The sequence below is a fragment of the Meleagris gallopavo genome, chromosome 21, assembly GCF_905368555.1.
Source record: "Meleagris gallopavo chromosome 21, MGAL_WU_HG_1.1, whole genome shotgun sequence".
NCBI lineage: Eukaryota > Metazoa > Chordata > Aves > Galliformes > Phasianidae > Meleagris > Meleagris gallopavo.
In genome coordinates this window covers 3,821,316-3,848,500 of record NC_139424.1, presented here as the reverse complement: position 1 = coordinate 3,848,500, position 27,185 = coordinate 3,821,316, and the positions used below count along the sequence as shown (strand labels likewise).

At 48.3% G+C, this 27,185-nt stretch overlaps 1 protein-coding gene and 1 long non-coding RNA gene across 7 annotated transcripts in view; one reads left to right on the top strand and one right to left on the bottom strand.

Moving 5' to 3' along the window:
- The window catches only part of CUX1 (cut like homeobox 1), a 226,856-nt gene extending 215,800 nt beyond the window's left edge, over positions 1 to 11,056 (bottom strand). For all 6 annotated transcript variants that reach the window (XM_085240899.1, XM_085240894.1, XM_085240895.1 and 3 more), the window contains exon 1: positions 10,904 to 11,056. In XM_085240899.1, coding sequence (XP_085097025.1) covers positions 10,904 to 10,966 — 63 coding nt within the window. In that variant the 5' untranslated portion in view covers positions 10,967 to 11,056. The remainder of the gene's footprint in view (positions 1 to 10,903) is intronic.
- Positions 11,057 to 11,091: 35 nt separating this feature from the next.
- On the top strand, positions 11,092 to 15,656 carry LOC146543012 (uncharacterized). Its single transcript, XR_014887589.1, has 2 exons — positions 11,092 to 12,776; positions 13,185 to 15,656. It is a non-coding gene; the product is annotated as an uncharacterized LOC146543012 (long non-coding RNA).
- The last annotated feature ends 11,529 nt before the right edge of the window (positions 15,657 to 27,185 follow it).

Below are 27,185 nucleotides of genomic sequence, written 5' to 3'. Positions count from 1 at the left end.
GAGGAAAGGTTGGGATGGGGGAGCTCCTAAGTGCCAAGTACAGTGCTGGGTACTTTGTACTGCACTTTGACAAGTCCTGCCCTGGACTTACAAGAACTTGCAAGTGAAATCTAGCTACAAAACGCTGGAGGAAACTCAGGGAAAGCTCCGTTGCCAATGTAACACATAACTTTATAGAACAATTGCTGCTTATCAGAACGGCGCATGCCAAGAGACAACACCGACTATAAATATGACTACCAGCTATTCCACACAACCCCGAAGTGCCCTGCCAAGCCCTCCTTCATGTTCTCTCTCTCTCACACAGACAAAGGCCTCAAAGCCATGGGACATCTGCCAGGGAAACAAATGAAGTTAAAAAACCAGCAGAACACGAACATGTACGAACCTAAACTTGCGTGTTCTTTCTTCCCAATTCCTCCCCCAACGCCTCCCCCTACAAAGAGCACGTCTCGCTTTGCTGTGCTCTTTTCCTTCTCCCAACTAGTCTTAACTCTTGGACCAATGTTTTAAAGTTTCCCTACCTTTGAAAAAATAATGTTCTGCTCTTAAATGTTTTGCCAGATCTGGACCACACCCTGCCCTCTCCCAAAATCTTGGCTGTTTGTCTCCTATTGCACGTAATCAATTATAGCACTTTCAGGTTTGGATTTTGCATGGTGGGAGCTGATCCAGGAAGGAGATTGTGCCTGTGTGAGCTTGTGTGTTTACACAAACACACATACATGCATGCATACACACATACAGCTTTGTAAAATTGTTTTGTTTCCATATATCTTCAGGGGATTTTCCTCAAACTGAGCTTTTCCCTTGTATGCATACCCTACCCGATATGAAAAGGGAGCTGAAAAATTTCCACTTGCAGGTCATGCTAATTATCAAAAATACAAAGGGAAAAAAAAAACAAAATCTTTGCCATTCTATCACTGCCAGAACTGAACACCAACCGCAAGCAATCACACCAGAGAAACGCACAAATCCACCCAGCAGATATCTCCGTTCTGCCCTGCGTTTCGCCCTCTCTGCTCCTTCCCGGATTCAGTGTCAGACACCAACTCTGATGTTTGACAAAAAAGGGATACGGCAGATTGCCCACCAGCCGCATCATGCGCTGCCAAGTGAGAAATGCAAGCTTGGAAACAGGCTCGAGATTCCAGCCAGGACAGCAAGGCTCGGAGCATCGCAGAAGTGACAGAGCTGAGCGTGGTGGGCAGAGGCTGGAGGGGACACAGCGCAGCCACCCAGCACTGCCTTCCACACCAACACAACTCCATCATTCGGGGTTACCGAGGAATAACTGCTGTTTTCTTCCTTCTGATCTTCCCTTTTTAACTGAGCCCAGTTGCCACGCTCCCTTACCTACTGGAAGCTTTTTTGTGAACGTTCTGCACCTGATTTTTCCTATTGGCTATGGCAAAGCAGCACCCATCAGCTCACAGTGCAGCAGCGCTCACCCTGCGCTGAGTTCACCGCTTTGGACTCCTAAAGCACCTAAAAGAAAAGTTTACCTCCCAGAAGAGACAAGAATCATCTTGTTAATTTGTTCGGTAGCTCATACAACAACAGTGTGAACACCACGTGCAGACAAACACTCAATTTGTCTTCAGACAGTTTTTGGAAGACAGACATTTTATCAGCCTATCTGTTAACACTTTCCTTCAGAAAATATGTTTCGCCTGCCAGCAAACAAACAACAAAATAACGTGTTGGATCTGTAAGAGGAGAGGGAAATAACCAGGAATCAGCTTCAAAGTGCTGAAAAAGCAGCAATACTCCAGTGTATGGGACCACATGTGAGTGGTGACACGTCCTCAAGTCCACAAGCATCACTGTGACCGACTGACCCACTGGTCCGAGCAGCAAGGAGAAGAAAATCCAGGGTGGGATACTGTTATCTTTTGGCTATCTTTTCCTTTAACTGTACACACCGAGAGCTTGGGAGGTTTTCAACTTCCAACTCAGAGCACAGAAGGAAATTTTAACTGGCAAACGCTGCTTGGGAGTAGTTCTGAGCAAGACTTCCAAGTCCTGAAAGCATTTTTTAGCAAGTTCCATAAACTAATTCTAATTAAGGATTAAATCCAAAGACTAAATACCTCTTTATTTGAGGGCAGGGAGGTTTGAATCTTTTTGTATTAATGCTGAACTATATCATCTGATATTTTTGCTATGACCAACCTATAAAACCTGTCAGCTTCGCTCAGTTTACACAGGGCTCTAATTATATTTAACTAGAATGTGAATGATCTAATTACTTAACATCTTAGAGCACAAAGTACCGAGGACATCTGGTTGAACAACTGGCAAAGGAGGCTGAGGACTGAAGGGAGCATTTTGTGCCGTGCTGGGAGCAGCTCAGCCCATGGCACAGCCCATGCCAGCCCAGCCCTTGCCCCCAGGCACTGTGCCATGTACCTGAGGGATGCTCGGATGGCAGTGTGTGACACACAGAAAGGTGCCACTGCAGCCCATTTGCACAGACAAGTTCCAGTTTGATTTCTTTCCCTCGGAAGCACTGCAGTCCGTACCCACCAGATTAACGTCATGCAGTCAAAGAGGTAAAACTAAAAGTTCTGGATAAAAACCCAGTGTGGCTGCTGCTCCCCATCCTTACTTCTGCTTAACGAACAGATGGAAACCAGCAATAACCATCTGCGTAAAGCAGCAAGAACTCTAAAGCACAATAATTCCACAAAAATACACTAACGAGGTCACCGGAGCGTTCCCCTAATTGCGCACTGCCCGCGACCTCTGCCAAGGATTTCAGACGGAAAACAAAACCGAAACAACGCGTGAAAGATGTTGCAGCACCTCTGATGGAAGCACAGTCCAACCCCACGTCCTGGGGAAGCCGTGCTTTGGGAAACAGAGCCCTTCCCTATGGCCAAACCCACTGCCCAACAACCACAGCGCGAAGCTCCCTGCGTGTGCCACAGCACCGGGTGGGAATCCTGCGAGATCAAAGGCACTCTATTAATAAACCCATGTCTTTATGTTCCTCGCAGCTGAAAAACCCAATTAAAACATTATGGTGACCTTTTAGCAAAGAACTCACCACTGTGGCACTGAGGAGATGCCCTGAGAAGGGCTCCAGCAAAACGGGGATGGATGCGGTACGGCTGCGTTACACCTGCCTGACTTCAGTCACCGGGGTGGCAAAGGATGGCCTAATTCAATAGAAAGATCTGAGAGGCTTTTATTAGGTCTCCCAAGGAGTGTAACTGACAGTGAAACAAACAACGTGTCAGGCCTTAAGTCAGCATTTAGGAAGTAAATTTATAATGAAGAGCTGACAATCGAGGCGCTGTACAAAGGGATGCTGCACTCACAGAGCTCAGCGCAGCACCACCGCCTCCGACCGCCGAAATTAACTTCACAATTTGTCGGAAAAATGATTATAGCAAATAAATAGGGCGTAAAACCTGTGATGTATGACTTCATTTTGCCATGACATACCTTGAAGCAAATAAGATAAAGAGCAACGCATGGCCTGAAACAACAGAAGTAGGCGCATTCTTTTTGAACCCAGGTGCACCTGCTACCTTCCTGCTTCCACGTCACCTGTGCTAAACCCAGCTTTGGATGGGAAAACCCAACTTTGGGTGGGCAACACGTGCAGACATCACTCCCACTGCACACATCTGCAGCATCTCCCCAAGCCGGGGAGCAATGCCTCCCAGTGGCTCAGAGCATGGAGGCACTTCAGAGCCCCCGCAGCCACGGCAATGCTCACAAAGCGCAGCAGGGAGGCCCTGCCGACCGCTTCCCAGGACTGCAAAAACAACCTGAACTACTAAGTTCTTCTAATCCTATTTAAAGTAGGTTTTCACCGTTCCAATTTTAGACTTCAAGTCCTATTTACAGGACAGAAAATCCCAGATAGTGACATTAATCAAGTTTTCCTTTGCCTCGTGTAAGACGTGGCACATTAGAGGACAAACTGTGCTCGGGATGTGCCAGGATATCTCAGATGCGAATGGATTTTAATTTATTGCCCTAAACAAGCTGATCGCAGCACTGTCTGTGCAGTTTTAATCACTTCTGCTGTATTTACCATAACAACCCAAGGACAAAACAGTTCTTGTTTCCTCGTCCCCCCTGGTCCTGTGCTGCATGGAAACAGGGGGAAGGGAAGGGAAGGGAAGGGAAGGGAAGGGAAGGGAAGGGAAGGGAAGGGAAGGGAAGGGAAGGGAAGGGAAGGGAAGGGAAGGGAAGGGAAGGGAAGGGAAGGGAAGGGAAGGGAAGGGAAGGGAAGGGAAGGGAAGGGAAGGGAAGGGAAGGGAAGGGAAGGGAAGGGAAGGGAAGGAAGGGAAGGGAAGGGAAGGGAAGGGAAGGGAAGGGAAGGGAAGGGAAGGGAAGGGAAGGGATCTCTGTCCTCATAATGTTTTATCTTTTTTTAAATACAAATGCTTCTTGTGCTCACATAAAAGATATGAAGGTTACAGTTCTGTAAGTAACTCTGCACAGAGGTCTCCCCACAAATCAATTGCCAGACTCCTGGCTCCTGCTTTCTAAATGTTTAATATTATCCCATCTCCACAATTAGTATTAGCAAAGCAGCGATACTCATACCAGACATACCGAGCCCAAGTTATTCCGGCACTATCAATATTAACACGTGCACACAAAAGTTGCGACACAAAAATAGATGCACACTTTGCTGACCAAATTAACGCGATCATATTTCAGATCACAGACAAAGGGTACATTTTATTTATGTCTCAAAATGAAGCAAACGTCTTTAAGTGATAACGTGACATAAATTTACTTTGACGTGCATCCGCAATAAAACGTGTAAATATCCAATAAAAATAAAACGGAAAATAATTGCAGACAAAAGGCCAAGTATAAATTTTATTGAGCGACTCTGACGACATTTATAGTTGACATCCATGGAACAAGGAGAAACAGAATGGGGCTGACTGGAAATGGGAGATGGGGGGAAAAGGCGCTGGGCATGGCAGGAGGGGTGAGGATGGGATGGGATGGGATGGGATGGGATGGGATGGGATGGGATGGGATGGGATGGGATGGGATGGGATGGGAATGGGATGGGAGGTACACCTCTACTGACAAAGCAGCTCCTTCCCCACCGATCTCGGATATTCCAAGTGCATGTGCTAAAAATTAAGCACAGGTGATGATGCTGCCTGGGCCAACGGCCCCGTGATGTGCTGAACAGGGATGGAGCCCATTCACTTTGCAAAGTTCTCTAAACTGTGCATAGGGACCAGTGCTCCCCACACTGCCCCAGGGCTCTCCAAGCAGCGAACGCATGGGAAGTGAGCAGCAATCGATAGGTCTGATGGCACAGGAGACCTCTAAATCACAAGCACTGGTCCTGCTGGCAGCCTCAGCAGGAGGCCATCAATATCTGGGTTGCAAAATCTGACCTGAGATACAGGCCCTAGAAGGAGAATCTGGGGGGTGCCACATCTTGTGCAGTTGTGTGAGCACAGAACGCTCGCCCCACACAGCCCTGCTCGAACACTGACCTGTCCCATGGCCAGCCACGCTCTGACACGGGCAGCTTTAATGATGCACCCACAAGCCAATGGGTACAGAGTTCAACACTTACACCTCCGGCTGCCTACAGGGTGGATTCTAAGCAGCCTTTAATGTACAGAGAAATCTGAAGGGAAACTTGATGAGCAGTGTATCTCCATTTGGTCCCAATCACAAACAATACTCGTTTAAGACACCACTCAGTTCTCCGTTCACATTTACTTGTATAGATGCCACTTCTAGAAACAAACCTGAAAAATATCTGCAGTTTAACAAGCAGCAGCTCTTATTCCTCCAGAAGAGAGAACCAAGCAGCAGGACGGGGCACTGCCAAGCTCTGGCTCCCAGCCTCCATCTCAGCAAACTCCACAGCAGCAGCACTGCACTCGGAGCAGCGCACAGCCCAGCAAGGTACACTGCTGTTGGTTACAACGAAAATGCATCCCAGTGTAAGTGCACCACTCTATTAAGAGAAGCCCCTCTGCTTTTCCTAAAGTAGGGGATGGACCCCACGTACACCCCAAGCACCATGGGAGGTATGGGAGCACGGCAGCAGGACAAAACCCATCCAACTTCGGCACCCCGTTACCTGCAGCGCTACGCCTCAGCCTGACAGCTCCATTTCTGTAGGAATAAGCCATGAAATTGTCATGCAAAGCATATGACCTTCTTGAATGTATACCTATCTGCTGAAAGGGGTTCCCCTCTCCTCACCAGTGCACTATAACCAAAGTTTCACCTCCAAGGCCCAGGCACAGGCTCACTCCTGAACTCCTTCCCCTTTTCCCTCTGTCCCTTCCAGCTCCAAGTAGCATCCCTTCCCCGCTCCTCTTGCTTTCATTTCTGCATCCTTACAGTTTGTCCTCAAGAGCCCCTGACTGAAGCCACCACTTCCCAGCAAGGGAAGACCCCCACGACACCGGCACCAGCAAGGACCCACATTATACAGAAAGAAACACCGGAGGAACCCCCGGGGACCCACAGCACAGAGCCAGTGCTGTTAGCAAGAACCAGACCACACCTGGGTCTCAGCTCCATGCTGGCGTGGCTCTGGGCTCAGCTGACCATCAGCTGAATGGAAGATCTCCACTGCAACACCGCTGCCACCATTTAGCAACACTTAGCCCAAACCCTCCCGCTGCTCACAGAAGCCCTGTGCCAGCACTTCCAGACACCGTAACTCCAAGTGTGCTGATGGGCACACACTCACACACCGAGGACAGGAGCAGGACCTGAACAGTGCTGATGTTCAGCTGCAAGAGCCCCAGAGAGCTCCAACCGCACGGGCCTTAAAAGCTCACAGCCAGGGGCACGGAGACACGGGAATGCAAAGCATCCAAGTCAGGCAGCTTAGAGACCTCTGCACATCCGCTGCCCTCGAAGAGCAGAACCCTGCAGAGCCACAAACCCACCTGGGGGAGCTGAGCACCCTGAGCCCCAGCTGCAGGCACGGGCACAACATCACTGCAGGGCAGGGCAGCGTGCGAGTCGCCAGCCCAGCCAGCAGCGTCAGACAGCGTCCGTCTGTCTGCACAGTGGGGGCTGCTGCAGCATGGAGCCACGGGACGCTGCCGGCTCCCAGAGATGCGGTAATTCACAGAGAGATACACAGCTCTGAGCACAGAGGGACCAAGGAGCCGCCTGAGCTGCTGCAGTTACAGACAACAGTGGATCCAGCACGAACCCTTGGCTGCCTGCTGCTTCCTGGGAATGCAGCGCTGTCTGACACCAGGAAAGCCTGCTGCACATCCCACAGCCTGCACCCAACATCTGCAACGCTTCGTGCTGATCTCTGATAAGAACTTTGAACTGCACACGTTTTCAGTCACCTGTTCAGATTCCTAGGTTCTTCACAACCCCAGCGTCGCAGCTTGCTGTGTTTTAACACGATAATTAACAGGAAAAGCAGAAGTGACTGATGTATTTGCCTTGTCAGGGCAGGGAAAACACAAGCTGAGAACATCTTCCATGAAACAAGGAAGCCTTACCTTCACCACTGTAAAGACACCTCATCGGCACGAGGCCTTATTTCCTCCCACCTTTCCCAGAAATTCACCACGCGTATCAGAGCCCAAACCCCTTCCTATTACAAGCACACTGCCTTCTGCAGCCGTGCCATTCCTGCTCCTCCCTGCCAGCTCCATGCCCTGTGCCATGTAAGAGCACCACGCTGCATTGGGATCCCAGCACACATCACACCTCAGCGCTCTGCACACGGGAAACCATCCGGCACGGGGAGAAATGAAGAGCAGAACACAGAGCACATGGAACAGAAGCCGGGCTGTATGCTGGGGGCATGGGAACACAGCTCAAACTGCGCCCGGAGGCCCCGCGCCAAGGAGCTGCTGCCTGCACCTGAAGCACCAGCACACACACACAGACCTCCTGAGCCTTCATTTCCAGCTCGGGATGATCAAATTGAAATTTGGGATCACGCATCTTCCTCCATCCATCTTTTGCATTACAAATCAGCTTGCAAATAACGAATAATTGTTCAGTGGCATTTTGGATGCTTCGCCCATCACGTTTTTGCTGCTGTTACATACAGACACACTTTGTTCCCAAAACTCCCCAACCTTTGCCATACTCCACACCAACAGCACCGCGTTTCTCAGTTCAGAATCCAGCTGGCCACAAGCATGGTGTGAGAGCACCCAGCCTGAAACACAGCTGCTGGTAGAACAGAAACTAAAAGTTCTACACAGAGCCGTACGGGCAAATGAAATTAACGCAGAGCCGCTAATTCCACTTGTGATGAAGCACGTTAACTCCTTCACTTAAAGCAAATCAGCCCCTGCTCTGCTGCGATCGGATCCAGGAACGGATGCCAAGAGCTCCACCTGTTTCTAATTAAATAATTGAATAGCTTCAGTATTTAAGCACTACTCACTGCTACTTCGTTTTTCCAGACTTGGTGCAAATTTTGTAACATTACAGAAAGATCAATGGTTTACTTGCAACAATTAGTCACAGCGGAGTGGGAACTGATACCCCACCCTGACGGTGATCGGACATGATGCAATAATAAGGATGAGATTTGCAAAAACAAATACAGAAAAGTACAACAAGTGAGACCCACAAAACAAGTGAGTTGAGATTCCAGCCCTGCTGCTCGATCACAGCCAGCCACACTGCCCTGCTCGCCAGCAGCCACTTACTGCACTCCTACCCAAAAAGCGACCGTGAGACTTCGGGACTCGTGTTTATTTTCAGAGCATCTCGACACCGCGTTCCTTTGGTTTCCATTAAGCAGTTCCAATCCCTCCAGCCATCGCAAGGATTCAGCTCAGGGCTGAGAGTCGGGCTGAGCCACGCTGGCTGTGGAGATGCAGCTGGAACTGCTGCATCCTCCAACACTCACAGACAGACAGACAGACACAGTCAGTGGTGTGGGACTCACGCTGCCCCATCGCCCTGGCAGCACAGCACCGGTTTCCCTGCTGACCAGCAGAGGGGTGTTTTGTGGGAAGGTGTTGTAAGCAGCACCAGATCCACAGCCACGGAGCTATAGGAACCATGGCAGTGCCTCCCAGCAGGAGATGCAGGAGCTGAGGGCGGCAGCGCTGCTCCAGGGATGGGATTCACATCTCCCACCACCATCACCCTCAGCGAGGGCTCCTTCTCTCCACGCACACCTTACCCGACGTGGGTCCTTCTTTCACCACGTGGCAAACTACGCTCAAGTGATGTCATGCTAATTTCATTGCCTCTTTAGGAAATAAATCTGACCCCTACAAGAAGAGCACCCAGGGCTGCACGCGCTTTAGGGATGTTCCGAAAGGAAGAGCCGCATCTGACACTTATAGGAAGCTGCCACTCTGCACCTCTCCTGTCCCACAGTCTGATCCTTAACCCAACTTCTGCACTGTGCGACCCTGCCCGGAGCAGGGCAGAGATCACAGGGAAAGCAGCTCCAGCTTTCTGTCGCTGCCCTTGAAATACATCACTGTAAATGAACGGGGGAGCACACACAGCTCCGTGAGACCGAACCTCACACTGCACACAACGACAGCATTCGCAGTGTATGGCTTCACCTGCAAGAGGAGAAAACACCGCGCTGCCCCTGCGTGCGGACGGGCGGATAATTAAAGAAAAAATAAAGGCTAATTTGCGACAAATTAACTGCTCTGCGTGGGGATGAGAGGCGCTCTGTGCTCACTGCGGGGCTCCGTGCGCTGCTGGCCGCGCAGGGCCGCAACGCGGGCAGCCGAGAGCCCAACGCTGGCGTCACCCGGCGTCACAGCGCGACGCTCCACAACAGGTCTTACAGCGCGCACAGAAATTAAACCCCGATAAAAGCCAGCTTTTTTTTTTTTCTTCCTTTACTCAAAACAGAACAGAACGGTCCATCACCGCAGGGTTTGGTCACACACCGCCCGGCGCAGCCTCGGCCCCGAGCCGCCCGTGTAACGCTGCCCTTCGGGTCCCGCGCGGCGTTTCCGTCTCCGCGCCGCGCCGGCACAACTCCGCCGTGCGGACCGGCAGCCCCGGCTGAAACGCATCCCGACGCAACCCCTTCTCTTTCACCCCGCTCCACATCCGCCTCTCGCTCTCCCCGCTCCGCTCGGTACCGCCGAGCGCCCTTCCGAGCGGGGAAAGTTCGGCCAAGTCCGCCTCTCCGCGCAGCCTCCGCAGAAACAATACGGGCGGCGGCGGCGGAACGGGACGGCGCTCCCTCCCGCCGCACCTGAGGGCCCCGGTGCCGCCATCCCCCGATTCCCGCGGGGCCGCGGCCGCCGCTCGGCCCCCGCCGCGCTCCGCGCTTCCGCCGGAGCGCCCCGCGCCGCCCCCGGTGCCGCCCCCCTCCCGGCGCCGCTCGGCGGTTCCCCCCCCGCCCGGTGCCGGCACCCCGGGGCCGCCGGCGGCGCCGCGGACGCGTCCGGCGTTAGAGCGCCCCCCCGGCCCCCGCCGCCCCGCGCCCCCGCGCACACAAAGTCCCGGCACTCGGGAAACTTTCCCCGGCCGCCGCAGGAGGGACGGAGGGAGAGGAGGAGGAGGAGGAGGAGGACGGGGTGGGGGGGGAAGCGGAACGCTCGGAGCGGTGGCAGCGCGCGGCCCCGCGCGGTTCGGCCGCGGGGAGCGGCGGAGCGCAGCCCCGGGACGGAGCGGGGCGAAGCGGCGGCGGCCCCGGCACGGCACAGCCGGCTCCGGCGCCATCTTGGGCCGATCGATGAATTGAACAAAGGGGATCGATGTCCGATGGGGGCGCCGATCGGTGCGGGGGGGGCGGAGGGAGCGGCGCGGCGCGGCCGGGCGGAGCGGGGGTTCCCTGCAGGCGGCGGGGCCGGCAGCGGGAGGAGGAGGGGGGGAGGCCGGGCCCGAGGGAAGGCGGAGAAGGGGAGGGGGGGGGGGGTCCGGCGGCGCGGCCCGGCCGGTGCGGCGAGCGGGAGAGCCTGACCTGCAGCTGCTGTAAATCAAAGCGCTTCCAATATTGAAACATCGATCCCACATTGGCCGCCATCTTGAGACATATTGAGACAGAGTGAGCGGCTGATAGAGAGAGAGAGGGGCTGGAGTTCGGAGCCGGGAGGGAGGGGGAGGGAGGGAGAGAGGGAGGGGGGAGGAGGGGCGGGGGGGCGAGGGGAGGGCGGCGGCGGGGAGCGCCCAAATCCCGGCCTGGAACCCGCGCCGCCCGGAACGCGGAGTCAGCGCGGGGCGGGGGGGTGGGGGGGGGCGGCGCTCCGGAGCGCTCCCGGTGTGTCGTCCCCCCCCCGCAGCTCCCGCGGGGGCCGAACCCGGGCTGTGGGGGAGGGGGGGGCAGGGCGGTGAGCGGCCGGTGCTGCCGCCCCACAGCGCGGAGTGCGGTGTGAGAGGGGAGAATCGAAGGGAAACGGCGATGGGAAAGTGCCGGGGGGTGTCTGGTTCGCGGCGTCCTGGAGGGGGGGGGGGCACGGATCTGGGCTGAAAGGGGAGTCGGGGAAATGTGGGCGCTCGGGGGTCGCTGCCGCAGAGCGCTGCTCGGGGAGGGCTGGGAAATGCGGCATATCTATAGGAAAGGGGATTAAAAAGGTGAGAGAAGTTATTTGGTGCTGAAAGATAACGCGTCCTACAAATACAAACATTTTCCTTGCTCCTTTCCTGAAAAGCACGGAGCGCTTTGCCAGGCGCATCTTTTCCCAAAACAAACAGCCCGCAGAGACAGCAGCCCCCAAAACCCCATTTCCTGGCAGGGAACCGGCAGAGCTGTACCCGTTCCCTCAGGTCAGCCCTTCATGGTGCTCCAGTCCCTCATAGTGTGCTCCAGTCCCCTATAGTGTGCTCCCATCCTCTGCCCGGTGCTCCCATCCCCTACGCTGTGCTCCCATCCCTTGCCCTATTCTCTCCATCCCCTACATTGTGCTCCCTCCTCCCTGCCCCAGGTCAGCCCCACTCTGTGCTCCCGACACTGTTGTGCACTTTGTACACAAGGGGAAAATAAACACGTCTTCCTCTGGGTAAGTGAGTGAGTGTAGATTTTTCCTCAAATTGGATTTGATCATCAAGTGGATGTGGTGCTCGCTCCGGTCAGTGGACGGACGGCTGGAAAATGGCTCTGTGTCAGTGGAGAAGTTACAGACAGCGCAGAGCAGTCGCTGCTGCTGGTTTCCCAACACCGTCCTTTGGAGCAGCACCGCCGTTTCTGCCTCCATTTCCACTTTTTGCCGAGGCTGCTGCTCACAAAGATACTAATCGCGATGGCGGGTTTTATGTTAATGAGTCGTACGTAATGATCAACCCGGCAACTACAGACCTTCAAATTGTTGGCTGGCCGCGTCGTGGCTGTGACCAATGGCACTGGGTGGGGACGCGCCAGGCCTGCGCCCGCCGAGCTCACAGCCGGCAGCACCAGGCACGTGTGGCTGATGCCCGGAGAGGGAACCCCGAAGCCCTGAGCTTGTAGGGCTGCTGGCTCCTCAGTGGCTGGGTTCTGTGGTGTGGGGGGCACAGAGGCTCGGGGCCGCATGGCACAGCCTGATGGATGTCTGCAAGGAGGGAGCTGCGCAGCCCTCTGGAGCCCGGCTAACGACGTAACCGGTTTGGTAGCACTAAAATAGGATTTTAATCCTGGGAAGCATCATTTCACATTCCAGTGATCTAATCAAAATCCTCTCCTCTAATCTCTCCATGGTCCCCCCTTTCTAGATGAAAGAGGCCGGAGTTGCTGCCTTCACCCTTTCTCCGCTGCCTCCCCGTTCTACCAGTCTGTTCTGTGTCCAGGCAACTGCAAAGAGACATTTCAAAGGCTCCTGCCGTGCCATGTAGATGTTTTCTCTTGTTAGTTTGGACTGCAGGTGTGTGTGCCTCAAGGATGAAGTATCGTGGTGCTGCAGTGGGTTGGGGGCACGCAGTCGTGGTGCAATAAATCACAGAGTAATGCTCCGCTTTGAACGCGCACGCACAGAGAAAGGGAAAGAAAAAAGCATCTGACCCGAATCATTTTCTGGAAACACATCTGGTTAAAATCCAAAGTTTTAAATTGAGTAATATTTTAAAATGCATTTGGTAGGTATTAAATTACAGCGTTATATCTGATAATATTTATGATACTAATGTGTTAAGCAGAGGTTTATATCTGTCAAGAAATATGACTGATTGTCATATGGGGTAACAAATGTATCCTGATATAAATAACATTTTACGATATTTTTAACATTATTGCAACCTTTTTCTTTCTTTCTTTTTTTTTTTTTTTTTGCAAGAGTTCCATTTTGTCGCCTTATTGCCAATCTGACAGAGCAGCTCTGTGCTGGATCCCGACCTGATTCAGCAGTGCGGTGGTGAAGAGGAGCACACGGCGTGGCCGAATTGAGGACGCGCTGGGAGCAGTGGGTCGGCAGCAGCTGCTGGGCACCCACTGCTCCCGTTGGCTGCAGTGCAGGATCAGTGCCTCGCCTGCCGTTCACCAAGGAGGTCTCTCCTGACAGCTCTGCTTTCTGGAAACGCTGCATTCCACGCCGTCCTGCAGGGCACACAGCTCTGCGGAGCTGATTTGTGCCGTGTTTCTGCTGATCGTACCTGGCCAAGAGGGAAGAAGGAGCCGGGCTGTCGGTGCGCCCCGGCAAGCAGCCGGCGGGGATAAAGTTTCCTCTGATTATGATGTTTTCAGAAATCAGTTCTGTGTGCTCGTTTGAGGCAGGCTTCCTTAAGGTTAGATCTGATCTGTGTAAATGCTAACTTCTCTCAACGCGCATTAACCGAGTACTGCAAAAGTAAGCACTGTGCACTTGAAGTTTAAATCTAAAATGATGGCAATTGCAACACTAAAGTTGTAGGTGTGTTACACGGATTTCTTTGTCCTTTTCTTCCAGGTGTAGCCACGCAGACACCCTTACCAAGCTAACAGAGGGGGTTTAAGATTGGATATGAGGAAGTTTTTTTACCATTAGGGTGGAAAGGCACTTCACAGACTGTTCAGAGTGCTGGCGCCCATCCCTGCAGACCCCCGGGGTCAGGCTGGAGGGCTGTGAGCATTGATGGAGCTGTGGGTGTCCCTGTGCACTGCAGGCAGTGGGACCAAATGGCCTCTGGGGGTCCCTTCCAACTCAAACCATTCTGTGATTCTATCATTTTAGATACAAGTATTTAATTAAAATTCATTTCTTATTAATGCCACTGTGCTATAAGATGTCACTAATACAGATATTTAACTAGCACAGTTGCTCTGCCACTTGCATTAGCCCATCAGTGGCAACTGGACTTGTTGTGCTTCATGTGTAATTGTCCAGTACATGAAAAGGAGAGAGGAACTCATCTCGTCCCTCTCCAGTCTGAACACATCATTCTGCCACTCTTCAACTGGATTTGAGAGCACAGTAAGCCTTGTTCCATCTATCGTGTTACACCGTGCCCATTGCATAGTCAGACTCCATAGGGACCGCAGAGAACAGAGCTAGCCAAGCAGACAGGTAATTTATGTTGCTGGGAGATTTAGCCCAGATTAAGATCAAGATTCATATTATGCCTTTAACATCACAGATTTTTTTCCCCAATTATTGTCAATGACTCCACTGATTTATATCCTGTAGCAGCCGGAGGTTTTGCAGCACATAAATTGCAGAAAATTTGGCCAGCAATCCATGGTGATCTGTGCAGGCTCAGGAACCCCCTGAGCTGCAGAGGGATGGAAGGAGGAGGGCACTACAGCCTTCCCTGGGTGCCCAGCCGAGGGCAGTGGCAGACAGCACTCTCACCTGGCTGGGCTCCTGTTCTCGCCCAGGATGCTTGGAATCACTGTGGGGGTTCCCTTATTGTTTGATACTCTGGGGAAGTTTTAGCTCAAATCATGTACATGGTAGCACACGTAATCTAAGCATGAAATCCTTTGAGTAGTACAGAGGCACAGGTAGGTGGAAGAGAAGAAAGCAGTTCTTACAGAGGGCAGGGAAAACGGCCACAATTAAAAGCGAAGCAAATTTGGGCAGTGTGGTTGCTTGCTCATTAGCTCTGAAGACATTCATAAGCATCCAGCATAACCCACAACAGATCTTCAATGAGAATTTGTGGATTAACCCACACCAACAAAGGCATGTGATGACATTGTAGTGGTATTCTTTGCCATGTGTGGTAGAAGTTACTGAAGACCCCAAAAGAACAAATGACATCAGTGTGCACAGTGAATGGAGTCTCAGACTGGACACATTTGCAGTATTCCTGTCAAATAACTGCTTCTCTTATGGTACATTCTATCCAGATACATGGTCAGGTCTTGGCCAACATAAGCAATAACAATACCCATAGGCAATCAAGAGAATTAGAGAAGAAAAGGACCTATCAGATCATCTACTCCCTGCAGCTGGCAGTGAAGAACAGTTTCACGCTGAATCCAATAAGCCTGTGGTTTGTTCTGGGTTTAATTGTAGGCATTACCCTTGCCTGGTTGAGCTTCACCCCGTGCGTAGGGTGATATCCAAGGCAGCATTCTGCTGGGGTGAGCCTGCAGGTGCCTCTTCTGGGTGGGCAAAATTCCCACCTTCTTTTCCCCACTCCTGGAACTTTGCACTTATTTTTTTTACTTCTTCCTGGTTTCTTTCATTTTTTGCACATCTTTTTCTATATTATTCAACCCTTGCTGCTCCTCAACTCTTGTTTCTCCTCTTGTGGATCATCAGTATTTTCCATATTACTTAAAATTAAAAATCTGAAACCAATAAATAAAATCCCTTCCTGCTTTCTGAGCTGTGCTGATGATGCTCCTTACTTTGTGCCATTTCCCCACGGTGTGAGCGCTGGTTTAGTGCTGGAGCTGGGGCTGGGAGCTGCGCTGTCACCGCTCTCTTCGTGACATTCACTGAATCTCCCCTCAGTTTCTCCGTTCTGTGAAACACCTGTGGTCATCAGGAGATACGGATCTGGTGGTGGCTCTGAGGTCAGAAGAGGGAAGCTGCAAGCAGGCGATGGAGAGATGCGTACCTGAGGCAGCTCAGAGGGCGCTCCCTCCCCTACCAGTTTCCCTTTCATTCATTTCCAGATAGGGCCCATAAAGCAGGTAAGCGTACAGCCGATGCTATCTTGGAAAAGAGAGAAGAAAGATTGTTCTCGCACTTTCCAGTCGTGGCAGCTCCATCTCCCACTGGGAAGAAGGGCAGATCCCCACACTCCCCCCCAGCCGGGCACTGCCTCCCCATCCTCCTGCTCACCCAGGATGGCCCAGGGGTGGCACCGGGTCCGGCGCTGCTGGCTCAGCCCCGCGGTGCTCAGGGAGGGGCAGCCACACCAGGCCTTGTTGCAACACGCAGCAATGGGAGACGGGAGACAGACGGGTGTGCGGGGCCAGAGAGACAGGTGTGTGCGGAGATGGGCGGATAGCGAGGCAGACAGACAGACGGCCTCATCCGGTGCGAAACAAAACCCCGCAGCGCTCGCTGGGAGCTGCATAGCTGCATTCGTGGCAGCGCAGGATGTTTAGGATGGCTGAGGTGGTTTCTCTTCAAATAACGTGTGTGATTTCATTTGGGGAAGCGCATCTTTTCTTAGAAACATGACTGTGACTTGCTCGGAACGACCGCGATTCGCTGCAGACACAAGTTGTTTGGGGCTGTTGGATCCAAACGCTGGGGTAGGAGAAGCAGTAACTGTGGATTAATGCAGAAAGGGAGGAAATAGAGGCCCTTCCAGGGTTCATCGTATGCTGGCACAGTGCAGTAAATATTTTGCTGTGGAGAACCTCCTTGAGGGGTGTGCATGGGGTTCCTGTCCCAGCACAGAGCTGCTGCGTAGGTTTTTGTGCCACTCTCACTCATATGAGATTCAGTCAAGTGAAAGGAGATGCAACACAGCATCAGTCCTGTGCCCGTGTGCTGTAGGAAGGCCGTGTTTAGAAGGTGAATATCCCTTAGGGATAACAGTGCACCTGAAAATGAACCCACGTGCTCAAGACAGCAGATCAGAATTGTATTTATTCTGTAACATGTAGAAAAGAAATTGATTGTTTTTCCCTCGGCATTGCTTCACTTCCTATTTGGTGTTTGGGAGGTGATGGATTACCAAAAAGGAAAAAAAAGAAAGAAAAAGTAAATATAGTTTAAAATTACCTTCTGCTCTTGAATAAATCGATCCAATCTCATTCAGGTCACAGTTCTTCACATGTATGCCCTGGCTCTTATTTGCACTGCTTGGCCTGATCCTGAATGGAGGCCTGATGTGAATCCAGAGGAGTTCCATGGGAGCCCATGGGATTGCTATGCATAGTTGCAGACCATGGCCATTGCATCTTGTTGTGTTCTTTCTGTAAATAACCAGCTGGATTTGGCCCAACAAAAGTAAAACAAATTGAAACCATTCATAAAGAGAAGAGGTAAATGGTTTAAGGGATCAGAACAGTGTATTGGTGGGCTGTCTCCAAGTCTCCAGTTTTTAATAGTACCCAAGCTCACACAAAACTTTAGTTTAACGCGTTCCTAAGTGTGCTGCTGTGTGGGGCGGCTCCTGGCTCCTGCTTTCATGCAAGGATTATATTAAAACATTTAAAAACTGCAAGGAGAAGAATGTTCGAGGGCAGCCAGCCGGGAAGAAACACGTATCATTTCATCACGTGAAGTGTTTATAAATGCAGTTCATCAACATGTATGAAAGAGTAATTTTTTTTTAACTTTTCAGGCCTCAGCTGTCACACAGAAAAGAAATAATTGCTGATTTGTCTTTATCAAGGATTTCTAGAGAATGCTCTGCGCTCCAGATATTTATTTTGACCTTTTATTCTTTTTAAATATCTTATTGTTTAGCTGATTGGTTCTAATTAGCATTTTTGTCTGCTCTCCATGTGTGATTGATAGAAAATTGTTTGTCTGGTTCCTCTGAAAACTGAAACTTTTAGAAAATTTTCAACAAAATGTTAGATTTTCTCAGATGTATGATTTCCTTCTAGATAGTCCTATGCCGAGCCAGGAGTTGGCCTCGATGGTGGGTCTCTTCCAGCTCAGGGTGTGCTGTGATTTGATGACACGTGAGTTGCTGAATTTGATCTATTAACTTCCCCCCCCCCCCTTTTCTATTTCTCTTACAGCATCAGTGTAAATCTGAAGCGACATAGAACGGCTGGAATTGCAATAACATGGTGTAACAGCGCTGACTATCAAGCTTCATATATAGATTAGATTAATACATAAATCTAATTTGATATTTCACATTACTGGGCTAATATTTTACAGATGTAATGCCAAGTTGTTAAGTAAATGAAAATCATGGAGAGTCCAATTCTGAAAGGATTACTCAGGCAAAAATCCCTGAAGTCAAAGGGAGTATTGCCTGAACGAAGTCTGCAAAATTAGAACTAGAGCCATATTCCCAAAGCAGACAAGTAGATTTATCTTAGAGATCTGCCCATGAGTTGAATTCTTGTAGCAATGACAGATATATTGGGAAAACGAACAAGTAGGTAACCTGAAATGTAAGGAGAGGCTGATAAGATCGCACCAACCCTGAGCAAGCACTTGTGTGGTTGGTGATGTCAACAGGAACCCGAGCTGCTTTAATAAACTTGTTCGTAGTTGTTCTATATGTTGCTTTACATACCGAAAGGCACAGATCGCCTAGGAGTTTAACAAGAAAAGGATTTATATTAAATTTGCACATAAAATGCCTCCGTGAAATATGTGAAATGCTTTTTTATATGATTCCAATAAAACATTGATCATAAAATTCTGCCCTCCTGCTTCTTTATATCCAGCTTCGGCTGTTGCTTTGTGTTTAAAGTTTGAATCTGTGACACTCAGCAGACGTAATTGTGGGGCAGCTTTAATTGGTGAGGACAGACCAGCGCTCTGCCTGCTCACTCAGGGGTATAAATCAGGAGGAACCCCACCAGAATCGGTCAAACTCTGCCTCCGTGCAAGAGGCTGTCGGGCTGAACGACACGAGTGCTGCAGTTGCTATGAAATACGCAGCGCTGTGTCTGTTTATAGCTGCTCAGGATCTGGCCCACTGACTGGGATGGAGCTCAGCCAGCTCTGATTTCTGCCCTTTATCATGAGTTTGCTCTGAGTTTCGCGTTGTAAATTCTCCCGACTCGTGCTGCCAAACTCAGCTCCGCTCTTCACAGTTTCGTACTCTGAGTGTGAACTGATACTGGTGGAAATCCAAGGGTAAAAAAGCAGTTAGTAGAAAGCACAGATCTGCAGCCTGGATCTGAAAGGAACAGCTTGACCACAGAGGAAGTTATTTGCACAAAAAGTATTCAAACAGATATGCACGGTTTACATGTGTTTAGTAAATCTTGTCTGAAAACTAGAACCAGCTGTATAGTATATGGAGGCCCTGATCCCCAGCTCTTTCTTTTGTACATTTGGATGATATATTTCAAGTCACTTTTTCCATCCTTTCATTCAGAGGCTGCTAAGGATTGAAATACAAGGCGCATGAGTTCCATCTCAACCAAAGAGGCCGTCAGCATCCTCAGGTAGAGCTGTTCACCACCATGGCTTTTGTGGAGCCATTCCCATCACCAGCCGCTCCCATTCCCATTCCCATTCCCATTCCCATTCTCATTCCCATTCCCATTGCAGAGCCGTTCCCATCCCATCCCTCATCTCCACCTGCAGCTTGGAAGCAGAGGCACAAACCCCTCTTGGTTCAGGGGCATGAAAGAATCTGGGCTCATCCTTCCAGGCAAGTGTCAGGGCAAGAAGCAGGGACTAGTGGCATCTTTACAGCAGGATTATCCAGTGTTTGCCATCTGTGACAGCAACAAAACTGATTGAACTGCTCTTGGTTGGAACAAGAGGAGAACCAGGACTGAAAGCTAAATTTGCATGCGAGATTAAGAGAGTTGTAGATGCAAGCAAGATCTTTTTCCCTTTTTTTTTTCCCCTTCTTTTTGTGTGTGTGTCTAACTATGCAACAAATTTTGTAGCTGAAATTTACATACTTCTTGATTCATGAAATTATGAGCAGCTGCTATTTTGCTACATTCTTAAATTGAAAAGGCAGCGAAGAAAAGAACAGACACATTAGGCAAACTCCATCTGCCCCTCATGTCTATCACTTTCCTTCACTCTCTCTTTTGCCAAAGAGGATACAATGGCATAATCAGATGTCTTGGTTTGCCTGGGAGAGTCCCCAAATTCATACTGCTGCCATCTAAGATAGTTTTTAAGTTTTTAAGACAACTTCTTAGCACGGTCTCCTGTTCATCCCTAAAACAAGCATACACATCTTCAGTGGAAACCGCAGAACATGAAGGATCTTTATGAGGGGAATAACCTTCCAAACGGCTTACAGGCTTCTGGAAGCTCCTGGAAGTCTTTAGACATCATTTCTTAGGGGGTTTTAAGACTGAGAAAGGATCACTTAGGTTTTAAAAGCTTTTCTATTTGTATTTTATTGCTTCCATCTTACTGTCCTAAATACAGAAGTGGAAGGATTTGAGAGGAGGGGGTAAAATGTAAGGCTGAGAATTAGGATAGATGGGGTTATTTCTAGCTGTTGGAATGAATCTGAACAAATTCAATCTACAGGTAGTTCCATGCTCAGAGAAGAGCTATTTCAGCTCTTCGGTGAAGAGAACCTCCATCTCTGGCACAGCTGAGAACAGCCTGGCCCTTTCTTTGTCCTAAATGCACTATACAAATAACACCACGTTTCATCATGAGATAGATTTTAATTTCTCCTTTTTGAATTAAAATATGGAAGCTCAGAATTTGATACCTATTTAACACCTGGTTGGACACTTAACAATCTGGTAACAGTTGAGTGCATCGCTGTGAAGTGGAGTTCCTTTCCTTTTGTTGCCCCACTTAAGAAACAGCCATTGTCATTCAGTCTCATTAACACAAATAGGTTCCCTAGGAGATGTCCCATTAAAGTGGCCATCCCTATTAAGCATGTCCCAATTAAGTAGTGTTTATTGTATGGCAGGTTCCAGACCTCAAAGCAGAATAATTTTCAGTTCCTAGAGGGAAAAAGTAAGTCAAAGAAATTACATATTTAAAAAAGGCTTAAATTGATACAAACTGATAAGAGCACAAAAATGAAAAATGAGGGCTGACACTTCATCCTTTTGTTTATCCTGTAATGCTGCTTTTCTGGTTTTGAGTTAAGAATGTAGCCTACACCCTAACTATGAATTTCTTGGCTTTGATTTGATTGTGTCATAACTTAATGTTTTATGACTTACAATCACATTAGTCATAGGAGTCACTCAAGTTTAGAGATGATGGAAAAGACGTAGGGGATAGACAAATCCATACTCAGAAAGACTAATAGCCCTGTGATTGAAATGGCGGGCTGGGGCCTGGGAGAGCCAAGCTCAGCATCCAGGCCGTGCCGAGTGGTTCTGCCTCACTTAGAACAAAACACCAAGACTCCGTTCACAGCGTTATTCAGATACCTGAACCAACATTTAAATATGTTTTCGCATGACTGTATGCGTACATAGTCTCTTTTGCCCTTTTCTCAGTCACGATGGATTTAAGTCGGGGGCTTCTTCAAGGTGCTAACAGTCAAGCTTTGGGAAATCTTCCTTCGTTGGCTGAAGATGGACCAACTTTCAGCTGTCTGCTGCCAACAGCTACCCCTTATCCCCCAGATAGCATCAGCCACTTCAGTGTAACTTCTGGGCCCTCAGCACAAACCCATCTTCAAAGAGGAGAAATGACTCGTCTCCATTTTGTCTCAAAGTCCCTGGCAGGTTCCTCCTCTCCTCCCTATTATGCTGCAGTGAGAGGTGAGCTGCAGCACAGAGACTGAGCAGTGGGAGTAATGCCATCTTCTGCAGCCAAAGGGGATTCAGCAGGCTTGCACTGCGGCCAGGGCATGCACACATCAGCATTTACCCTGCAGAACTGAGACATCCCTTTGTATTTAGTTTGGTTTGCCCCTAATTATACAACCTGTCCTTCCTGTCAAGGAGAAACTTGTACCTGGGTGGAGTTCAATAAATATAAGAAAAATATTCCTGTTCTAGGGCCTCAAACTGAAATCTCGTGATGGCAAGAACCATTCCACTCCATGGGTGCAGCCCCACATACAGCTAATAGCAGAAATATGACAGATTTGGACTTTCTCAGAAAAGAGAAGTATAGTTTGATGCCTTCCCTGCATCACTCTCTTCATTCTGAGTATTCCCAACTTACCTGAATTCCATGCAGACTTCCAGAAAAAACAATGTAAATGCATTAAATACTTTTCCATAGTCTCACTGGAGTTATGTTATGAAGTGTGGTTATGGAGAAGGATATATAAACTCGATGGAGTACAGTCAATGGTGTATACTCAGTATATATATACTTAGCTACTCAATTATACTTATATACTCAACTATATATACTAAGTATATATATATACTTGCCAATATAGGCAATGGTGTGTACTCAGTGAAGTATAGTTATGGAGAAGGAATAACCTCTGGAGTACAGCTTCATATGAAAGCCACAGTTTCTTTGTACAGCAGTACACAAGTAGTTTGCACACTTAATTTGTGGCCTGTGCCCTAGAGAAGATTAAGATTCCTTGCTTTTACAAGAGGCACAGTACTTCCAAATGAGGCTTTGTGAGTAGGAGGTAAACTTTCTTTTGGGTCACCAGGCAGTTACTAGGTGCTTTGAAAGCATCTCCCGAGAGCCAGGTAAACTGTGGTTGAGTGATGCAGATGTTCAGCTGTGGTCAAATCAGAAAGAAAGACTTCTATCCTTAAGGCAGTAAAGTAATTACACTTGGTATCCTCATATCTTGCTTCCAGTAAGTAGGTGCAGAACAATGTGGCTTTGTAGTGCCCATTAGCAATATCAGTACTTGGCAGCAAGAGCCTCTGGGAGTCTTCATGCAGCTTGCTGGAGCCCCACATCACGGCATGCAGGAGAAATGGTTAATATTCAGAGTGTTCAGGGGTTCATCTTGGAACCCAAAGGCCTTCCTTTATGTAAGTTTATATGATTGGGATGAGAATATCTTCAGGGAAAGCTCTCTCTTGCTTGAAGATAGAGAACATTTACAACTTACCAGTTCATATGTCTGCAGAAAGTACAAAACCACAATCTGAGCTCCAAAGAGCTGCTGAAAGGGAATCTAAACTTGAGACCCAGCTTTGGGCTTGATGTTTAAGATCTTCTCTAATAATATTTTTGTTAAACAGTGATACTGAAAGTACACTTCCCTAAACTCCTGGCAGATGTTGTGTCAGCATTTCTGGTGTGAAAATATTTTTATCAAGAGCATTTCTCTCAAGGCCGTGGGCTGATGGTTGGACCAGATGATCTGAGTGGTCTTTCCAACCTTAATGGTTCTGTGATTCAAAGCAGTACCCAAAGTAGCACACAAAAAGCAAAGCACAGCAATGTACCTGCGTGGAAGCTTAAGTTTTGGCTCTAACACAAATCAACTGCAGGGCACTTTGACACATCCCAACCTTTCAGAGTGTATTTTTTGAGCTCTGCTCATTATCTGAGCCTCCATTCAGACGCTCTCAGCACAGATGCCTTCCTCATCAGCTCTGCACTAAAACATACAGTAAGTGAAATTCTGCCATATGTTAATACATATGTTTCAGTTTCAATAAGCATTCGATGCAGGGCTGCTTTTTTTTTTTTTTCCTTTTTTTTTTTTTTCCTAGGGAATAGAAATTACAGAGTTTATGCTATTACCTTCACTTTCTATTTAAATATACAAGTGAGCTTAAATTAATTAAATAAACTGCAGTTAGCTGCATACAGCACAACCTGTCACATCGGCAGAAGTGTATTGACTCTTAATGGTTCAGCATTTATCTTTTTGGTCCAAACCAGCTGGGGATGCAGAGTGAAACCGTCTGAGACTCTCTGTGATGTTGTAAAATGATGGAGAGGCAAATAGCCCGCAGAGAAGGTGTAACCAGGTTTTCACTTCATCCCCACCTCAAGTTTTCCCATCTGGCATATCACAACATAATGATGTGAATGATGTCATCAGACTGGGAAAGAGGATCTGAATGGGTTAGTTTTCTCCTTTCCTGAACTTTGTAAGCTGGCCACAAACTGTAATTAGCAAGTGTCTACCGCTGATTTCTGGCGGAGGCTCAGTCCGTTTTTCAGGGATTGGAATCAGCTCTGCTCAGCCACAATGATTCTTTTTGTTTGTTTGCTAATAAACTCTTGAAAAGATACTGGGCACCTGATGAGATTTACAGACCGGTTGCAGTGCGCGAGTACGCTGCTTTAACTGCTTTGCAATACCTCTGAGTGAAGCTTTTGATTTAAATTGAGCTACCCTAGATTTGCACCATTGTAGGAGCCAGCTCAGGCTCCATAAGTCTCACACGCCGGCTTGAAAGCATCCAAGCGGTTATGAATGAGAGCAGCGTTTGAAAGACAGAACAAAGAAAAACAAGCCAAGAAAAATATCCAACCTACATCAGCTTTGCCTGCTGGATTCTTTGCTTTACAAGCAGAGAAACATCCAGGCAGACCCTCAGCTCGCAAAGCTGGCACAGCTTTGTTAAAAATCAGTGGAGCTTTGCTGATTTATATCAGCTGAGAATCACTATCTGCCCCAATGACAAAATGAGGCATTGAAACATAGTGGGAAGGCAGTAGGGTTTATCTACGGTTACAGCATTAAAGCATCATTGTAAGATAAACTAATTCTTGTCTAACGCTTTCAGAAAAGGTGTCTATAGAAATACTGCGCCGACTCCTCTTTCTCAACATTGGCTTCTGATCACTGTGCCAACACTGGCATCTTCTCTTCCCTCAACAAATCAGCATGGCTCCTGCAAACTCTTCATTGACTGCCAATGCTGTGCTACCGATAATTTACTACTATTGAGAAACTTCCTTGCTTTCACTCTGCACAAGTGAGTTTGCTCCTGCATGCCTGGATTTGTTCAGTTACATACTTCATGAACATTATTAAAAAGAATCAAAGGATTCTTTTGGGTTCATTTTTCATAAAACGTCTCAAGCATTTGATAAATAAATAATCTTCTACTTAAAATGGGCACGAATCCCCTAAAGACCCAGAGGTGCAAGCAGGTATGTGCCAAGCCCAGCTCTCCTCCAGGGGGGATGCATATATCTATATACCTGTAATTATAGGCTGATAATTATATAATTCCCTGTATATATATCATCATTTGTGAATAACTGGGTAAGCTGGCAACACAGAAGGGCGGGACTGTATCATAAGCTAATAAAAAAAAAGCAATTATATTTCTTTCTGATCCAGTTCTCACCTTCCCAGTGAGATTGGGGCATTGTGCAATAAGTGAGAAATGAGGAACCTCAGAACACTTGGAAGCAAGATAAGCATCCAAATGCCTGACTGTGTCATTCAGAGCTCAGCTGAACTGTTTCAGTCAGGAAATTATGGGCTGCCATGGGAACAAAGGTCCTTGCCCACATTACCAAGAGGAGTCTGAAGTGGGTCAGAATTGTTACAAGAATGGGCTTTCCAATGGCCTTTGTATTATTTCCCAGGTTAATACAAGTTTCAGTCTAAGGCTAGTATGACAAATTTCATCGCAGCTTTATGCAACATCTCCTTGCTTTACCTACCGCTCACCCAAAAAAAGATTCCTAGAAAAAGGCATCACTACAGTCACAGGCTGCTCCCTCGTTTTTGTTCTGTGCTCGAGTCTATCTTTCTGCCTCTATCACACCTTGTTTTACATTAATTTTACCAACTGCTTAAATAGGGACCCTTTGTAATCTGTGTTGGTGCAGCATCTTGCAGAAGGTGCTCTTTGCTGCTGACTTATCAGAAATCACAAAATTGCAGGCAAGCCTTAAAAATACAGTAAGTTGTGAACAACTCCTTTTGCTTTCTGATATACAGCAGTAATACAAATCCCCAGTTCTTTTCCAGGATGCAGAGCACAGTGTCCCCAGTTGAACCAAAAATATTCTCTTGCTATCTTAACTTTGAAATCCTTGGGAGTGCTCATAGTCTAGAGATGGTGCCCAGTATCAGGGTAGGATGGAGCCTCCAGTACGTAATCCAGAACTGAACAGATCCAGGCATGCAGGAGATAATTTAGCTGTGCAGACTGAAAGCACAATTTCTCAATTCTGGTGAATTATTGGTAGCACAGCATTGGCAGTCAATGGAGTACTTGCCCAAATCGTGATGATTTGTTAAGGCAGAAAGAGAAGCCAGTCCTGGCAAATGAATTGCAGGCCATGGCAAAGAGAAAAAGCCAGCATTGTATTTACAGAGTCCTTCCTTAGAGCTCTAAATGAAACGTATTTTTTTTCAGAGGTTTAGATGCTGGAAGCCACATTCTTCTGCCATTTATTACAGCTTTCTGTCACTGTGTTGCTGGCTGTAAAGCAGGCAAAACTGCTAAGCTGTTTTTTCTGTGCAAAATGAATATGGGCAAAGTGGGACAAATGTAGAGCCAAGCTCTCCGTTGGGGCTGAGCTGGTTATCTCAGCCTCACACTATTAAGGTCCTACTCAGCAGAAACCAAATCAGTATCATCAGATAGTTTATTTGCACTGGAGTCTCTGTGGCTATTACAAACTCCTAAATGATCTACAGGATGCTTTTCGTGCTACGTCACTATTACCTCCCTTGCTCTGAAAGCAGCAAAATCACAAAGATGGCTTAATCCTAAGAATGCTGCCTCTGATCCAGCAAAACATGAAGGCATATCCTGAACTGAAACAACCAATTACTGCTCACCAGCTCCAAGTCAGGCATGTACTTGATGATTTGTGATTTACTTAATCAGCAAAGCTGGTGATTCGGTTCTTTTCAAAGTTTGAATGTAGCTTGAGATGAAGGTCCAGGTCTGGGTGATCTGTCCTATACACTGGACATGCTGGAAGGGAGAAGGCATGCTAGGAAGCAAGAAAGATGTACGAGTTAGGAAATGCTGAGGTTCCATCACCTAGATGATAACAAGTTGGTAGGACTGACTGTGGCTGAACCTGCAGACAGGTTCCATTTAGTTCAGTCATTCATTTCTGAAAAGCTCTCTCTTGCACACAAGCTGTCCATGCTCAGTTTACATCCTTAACTGTGTATTCATGACATGATTGTGTATGTAAAATAGATTCTCCAGCCGTTCCTAAGTTCTGCAAAAGTGAAATAAGCACAATTTCCTAATTTTTAAAGAACATTTTTGTCATGATTTTCTCCATCACACAGACAATTAATATACTGGAGAACTTTGAAACTTGATATTTGGTATGTAAACACTTCTCTTTGAGGGAATGTCTGCAGCCACTATAGGAAAAAAAAGGGCTTGTCTAGATAATATTGAAGTGTGAATGACTAAAATTTGGATATTA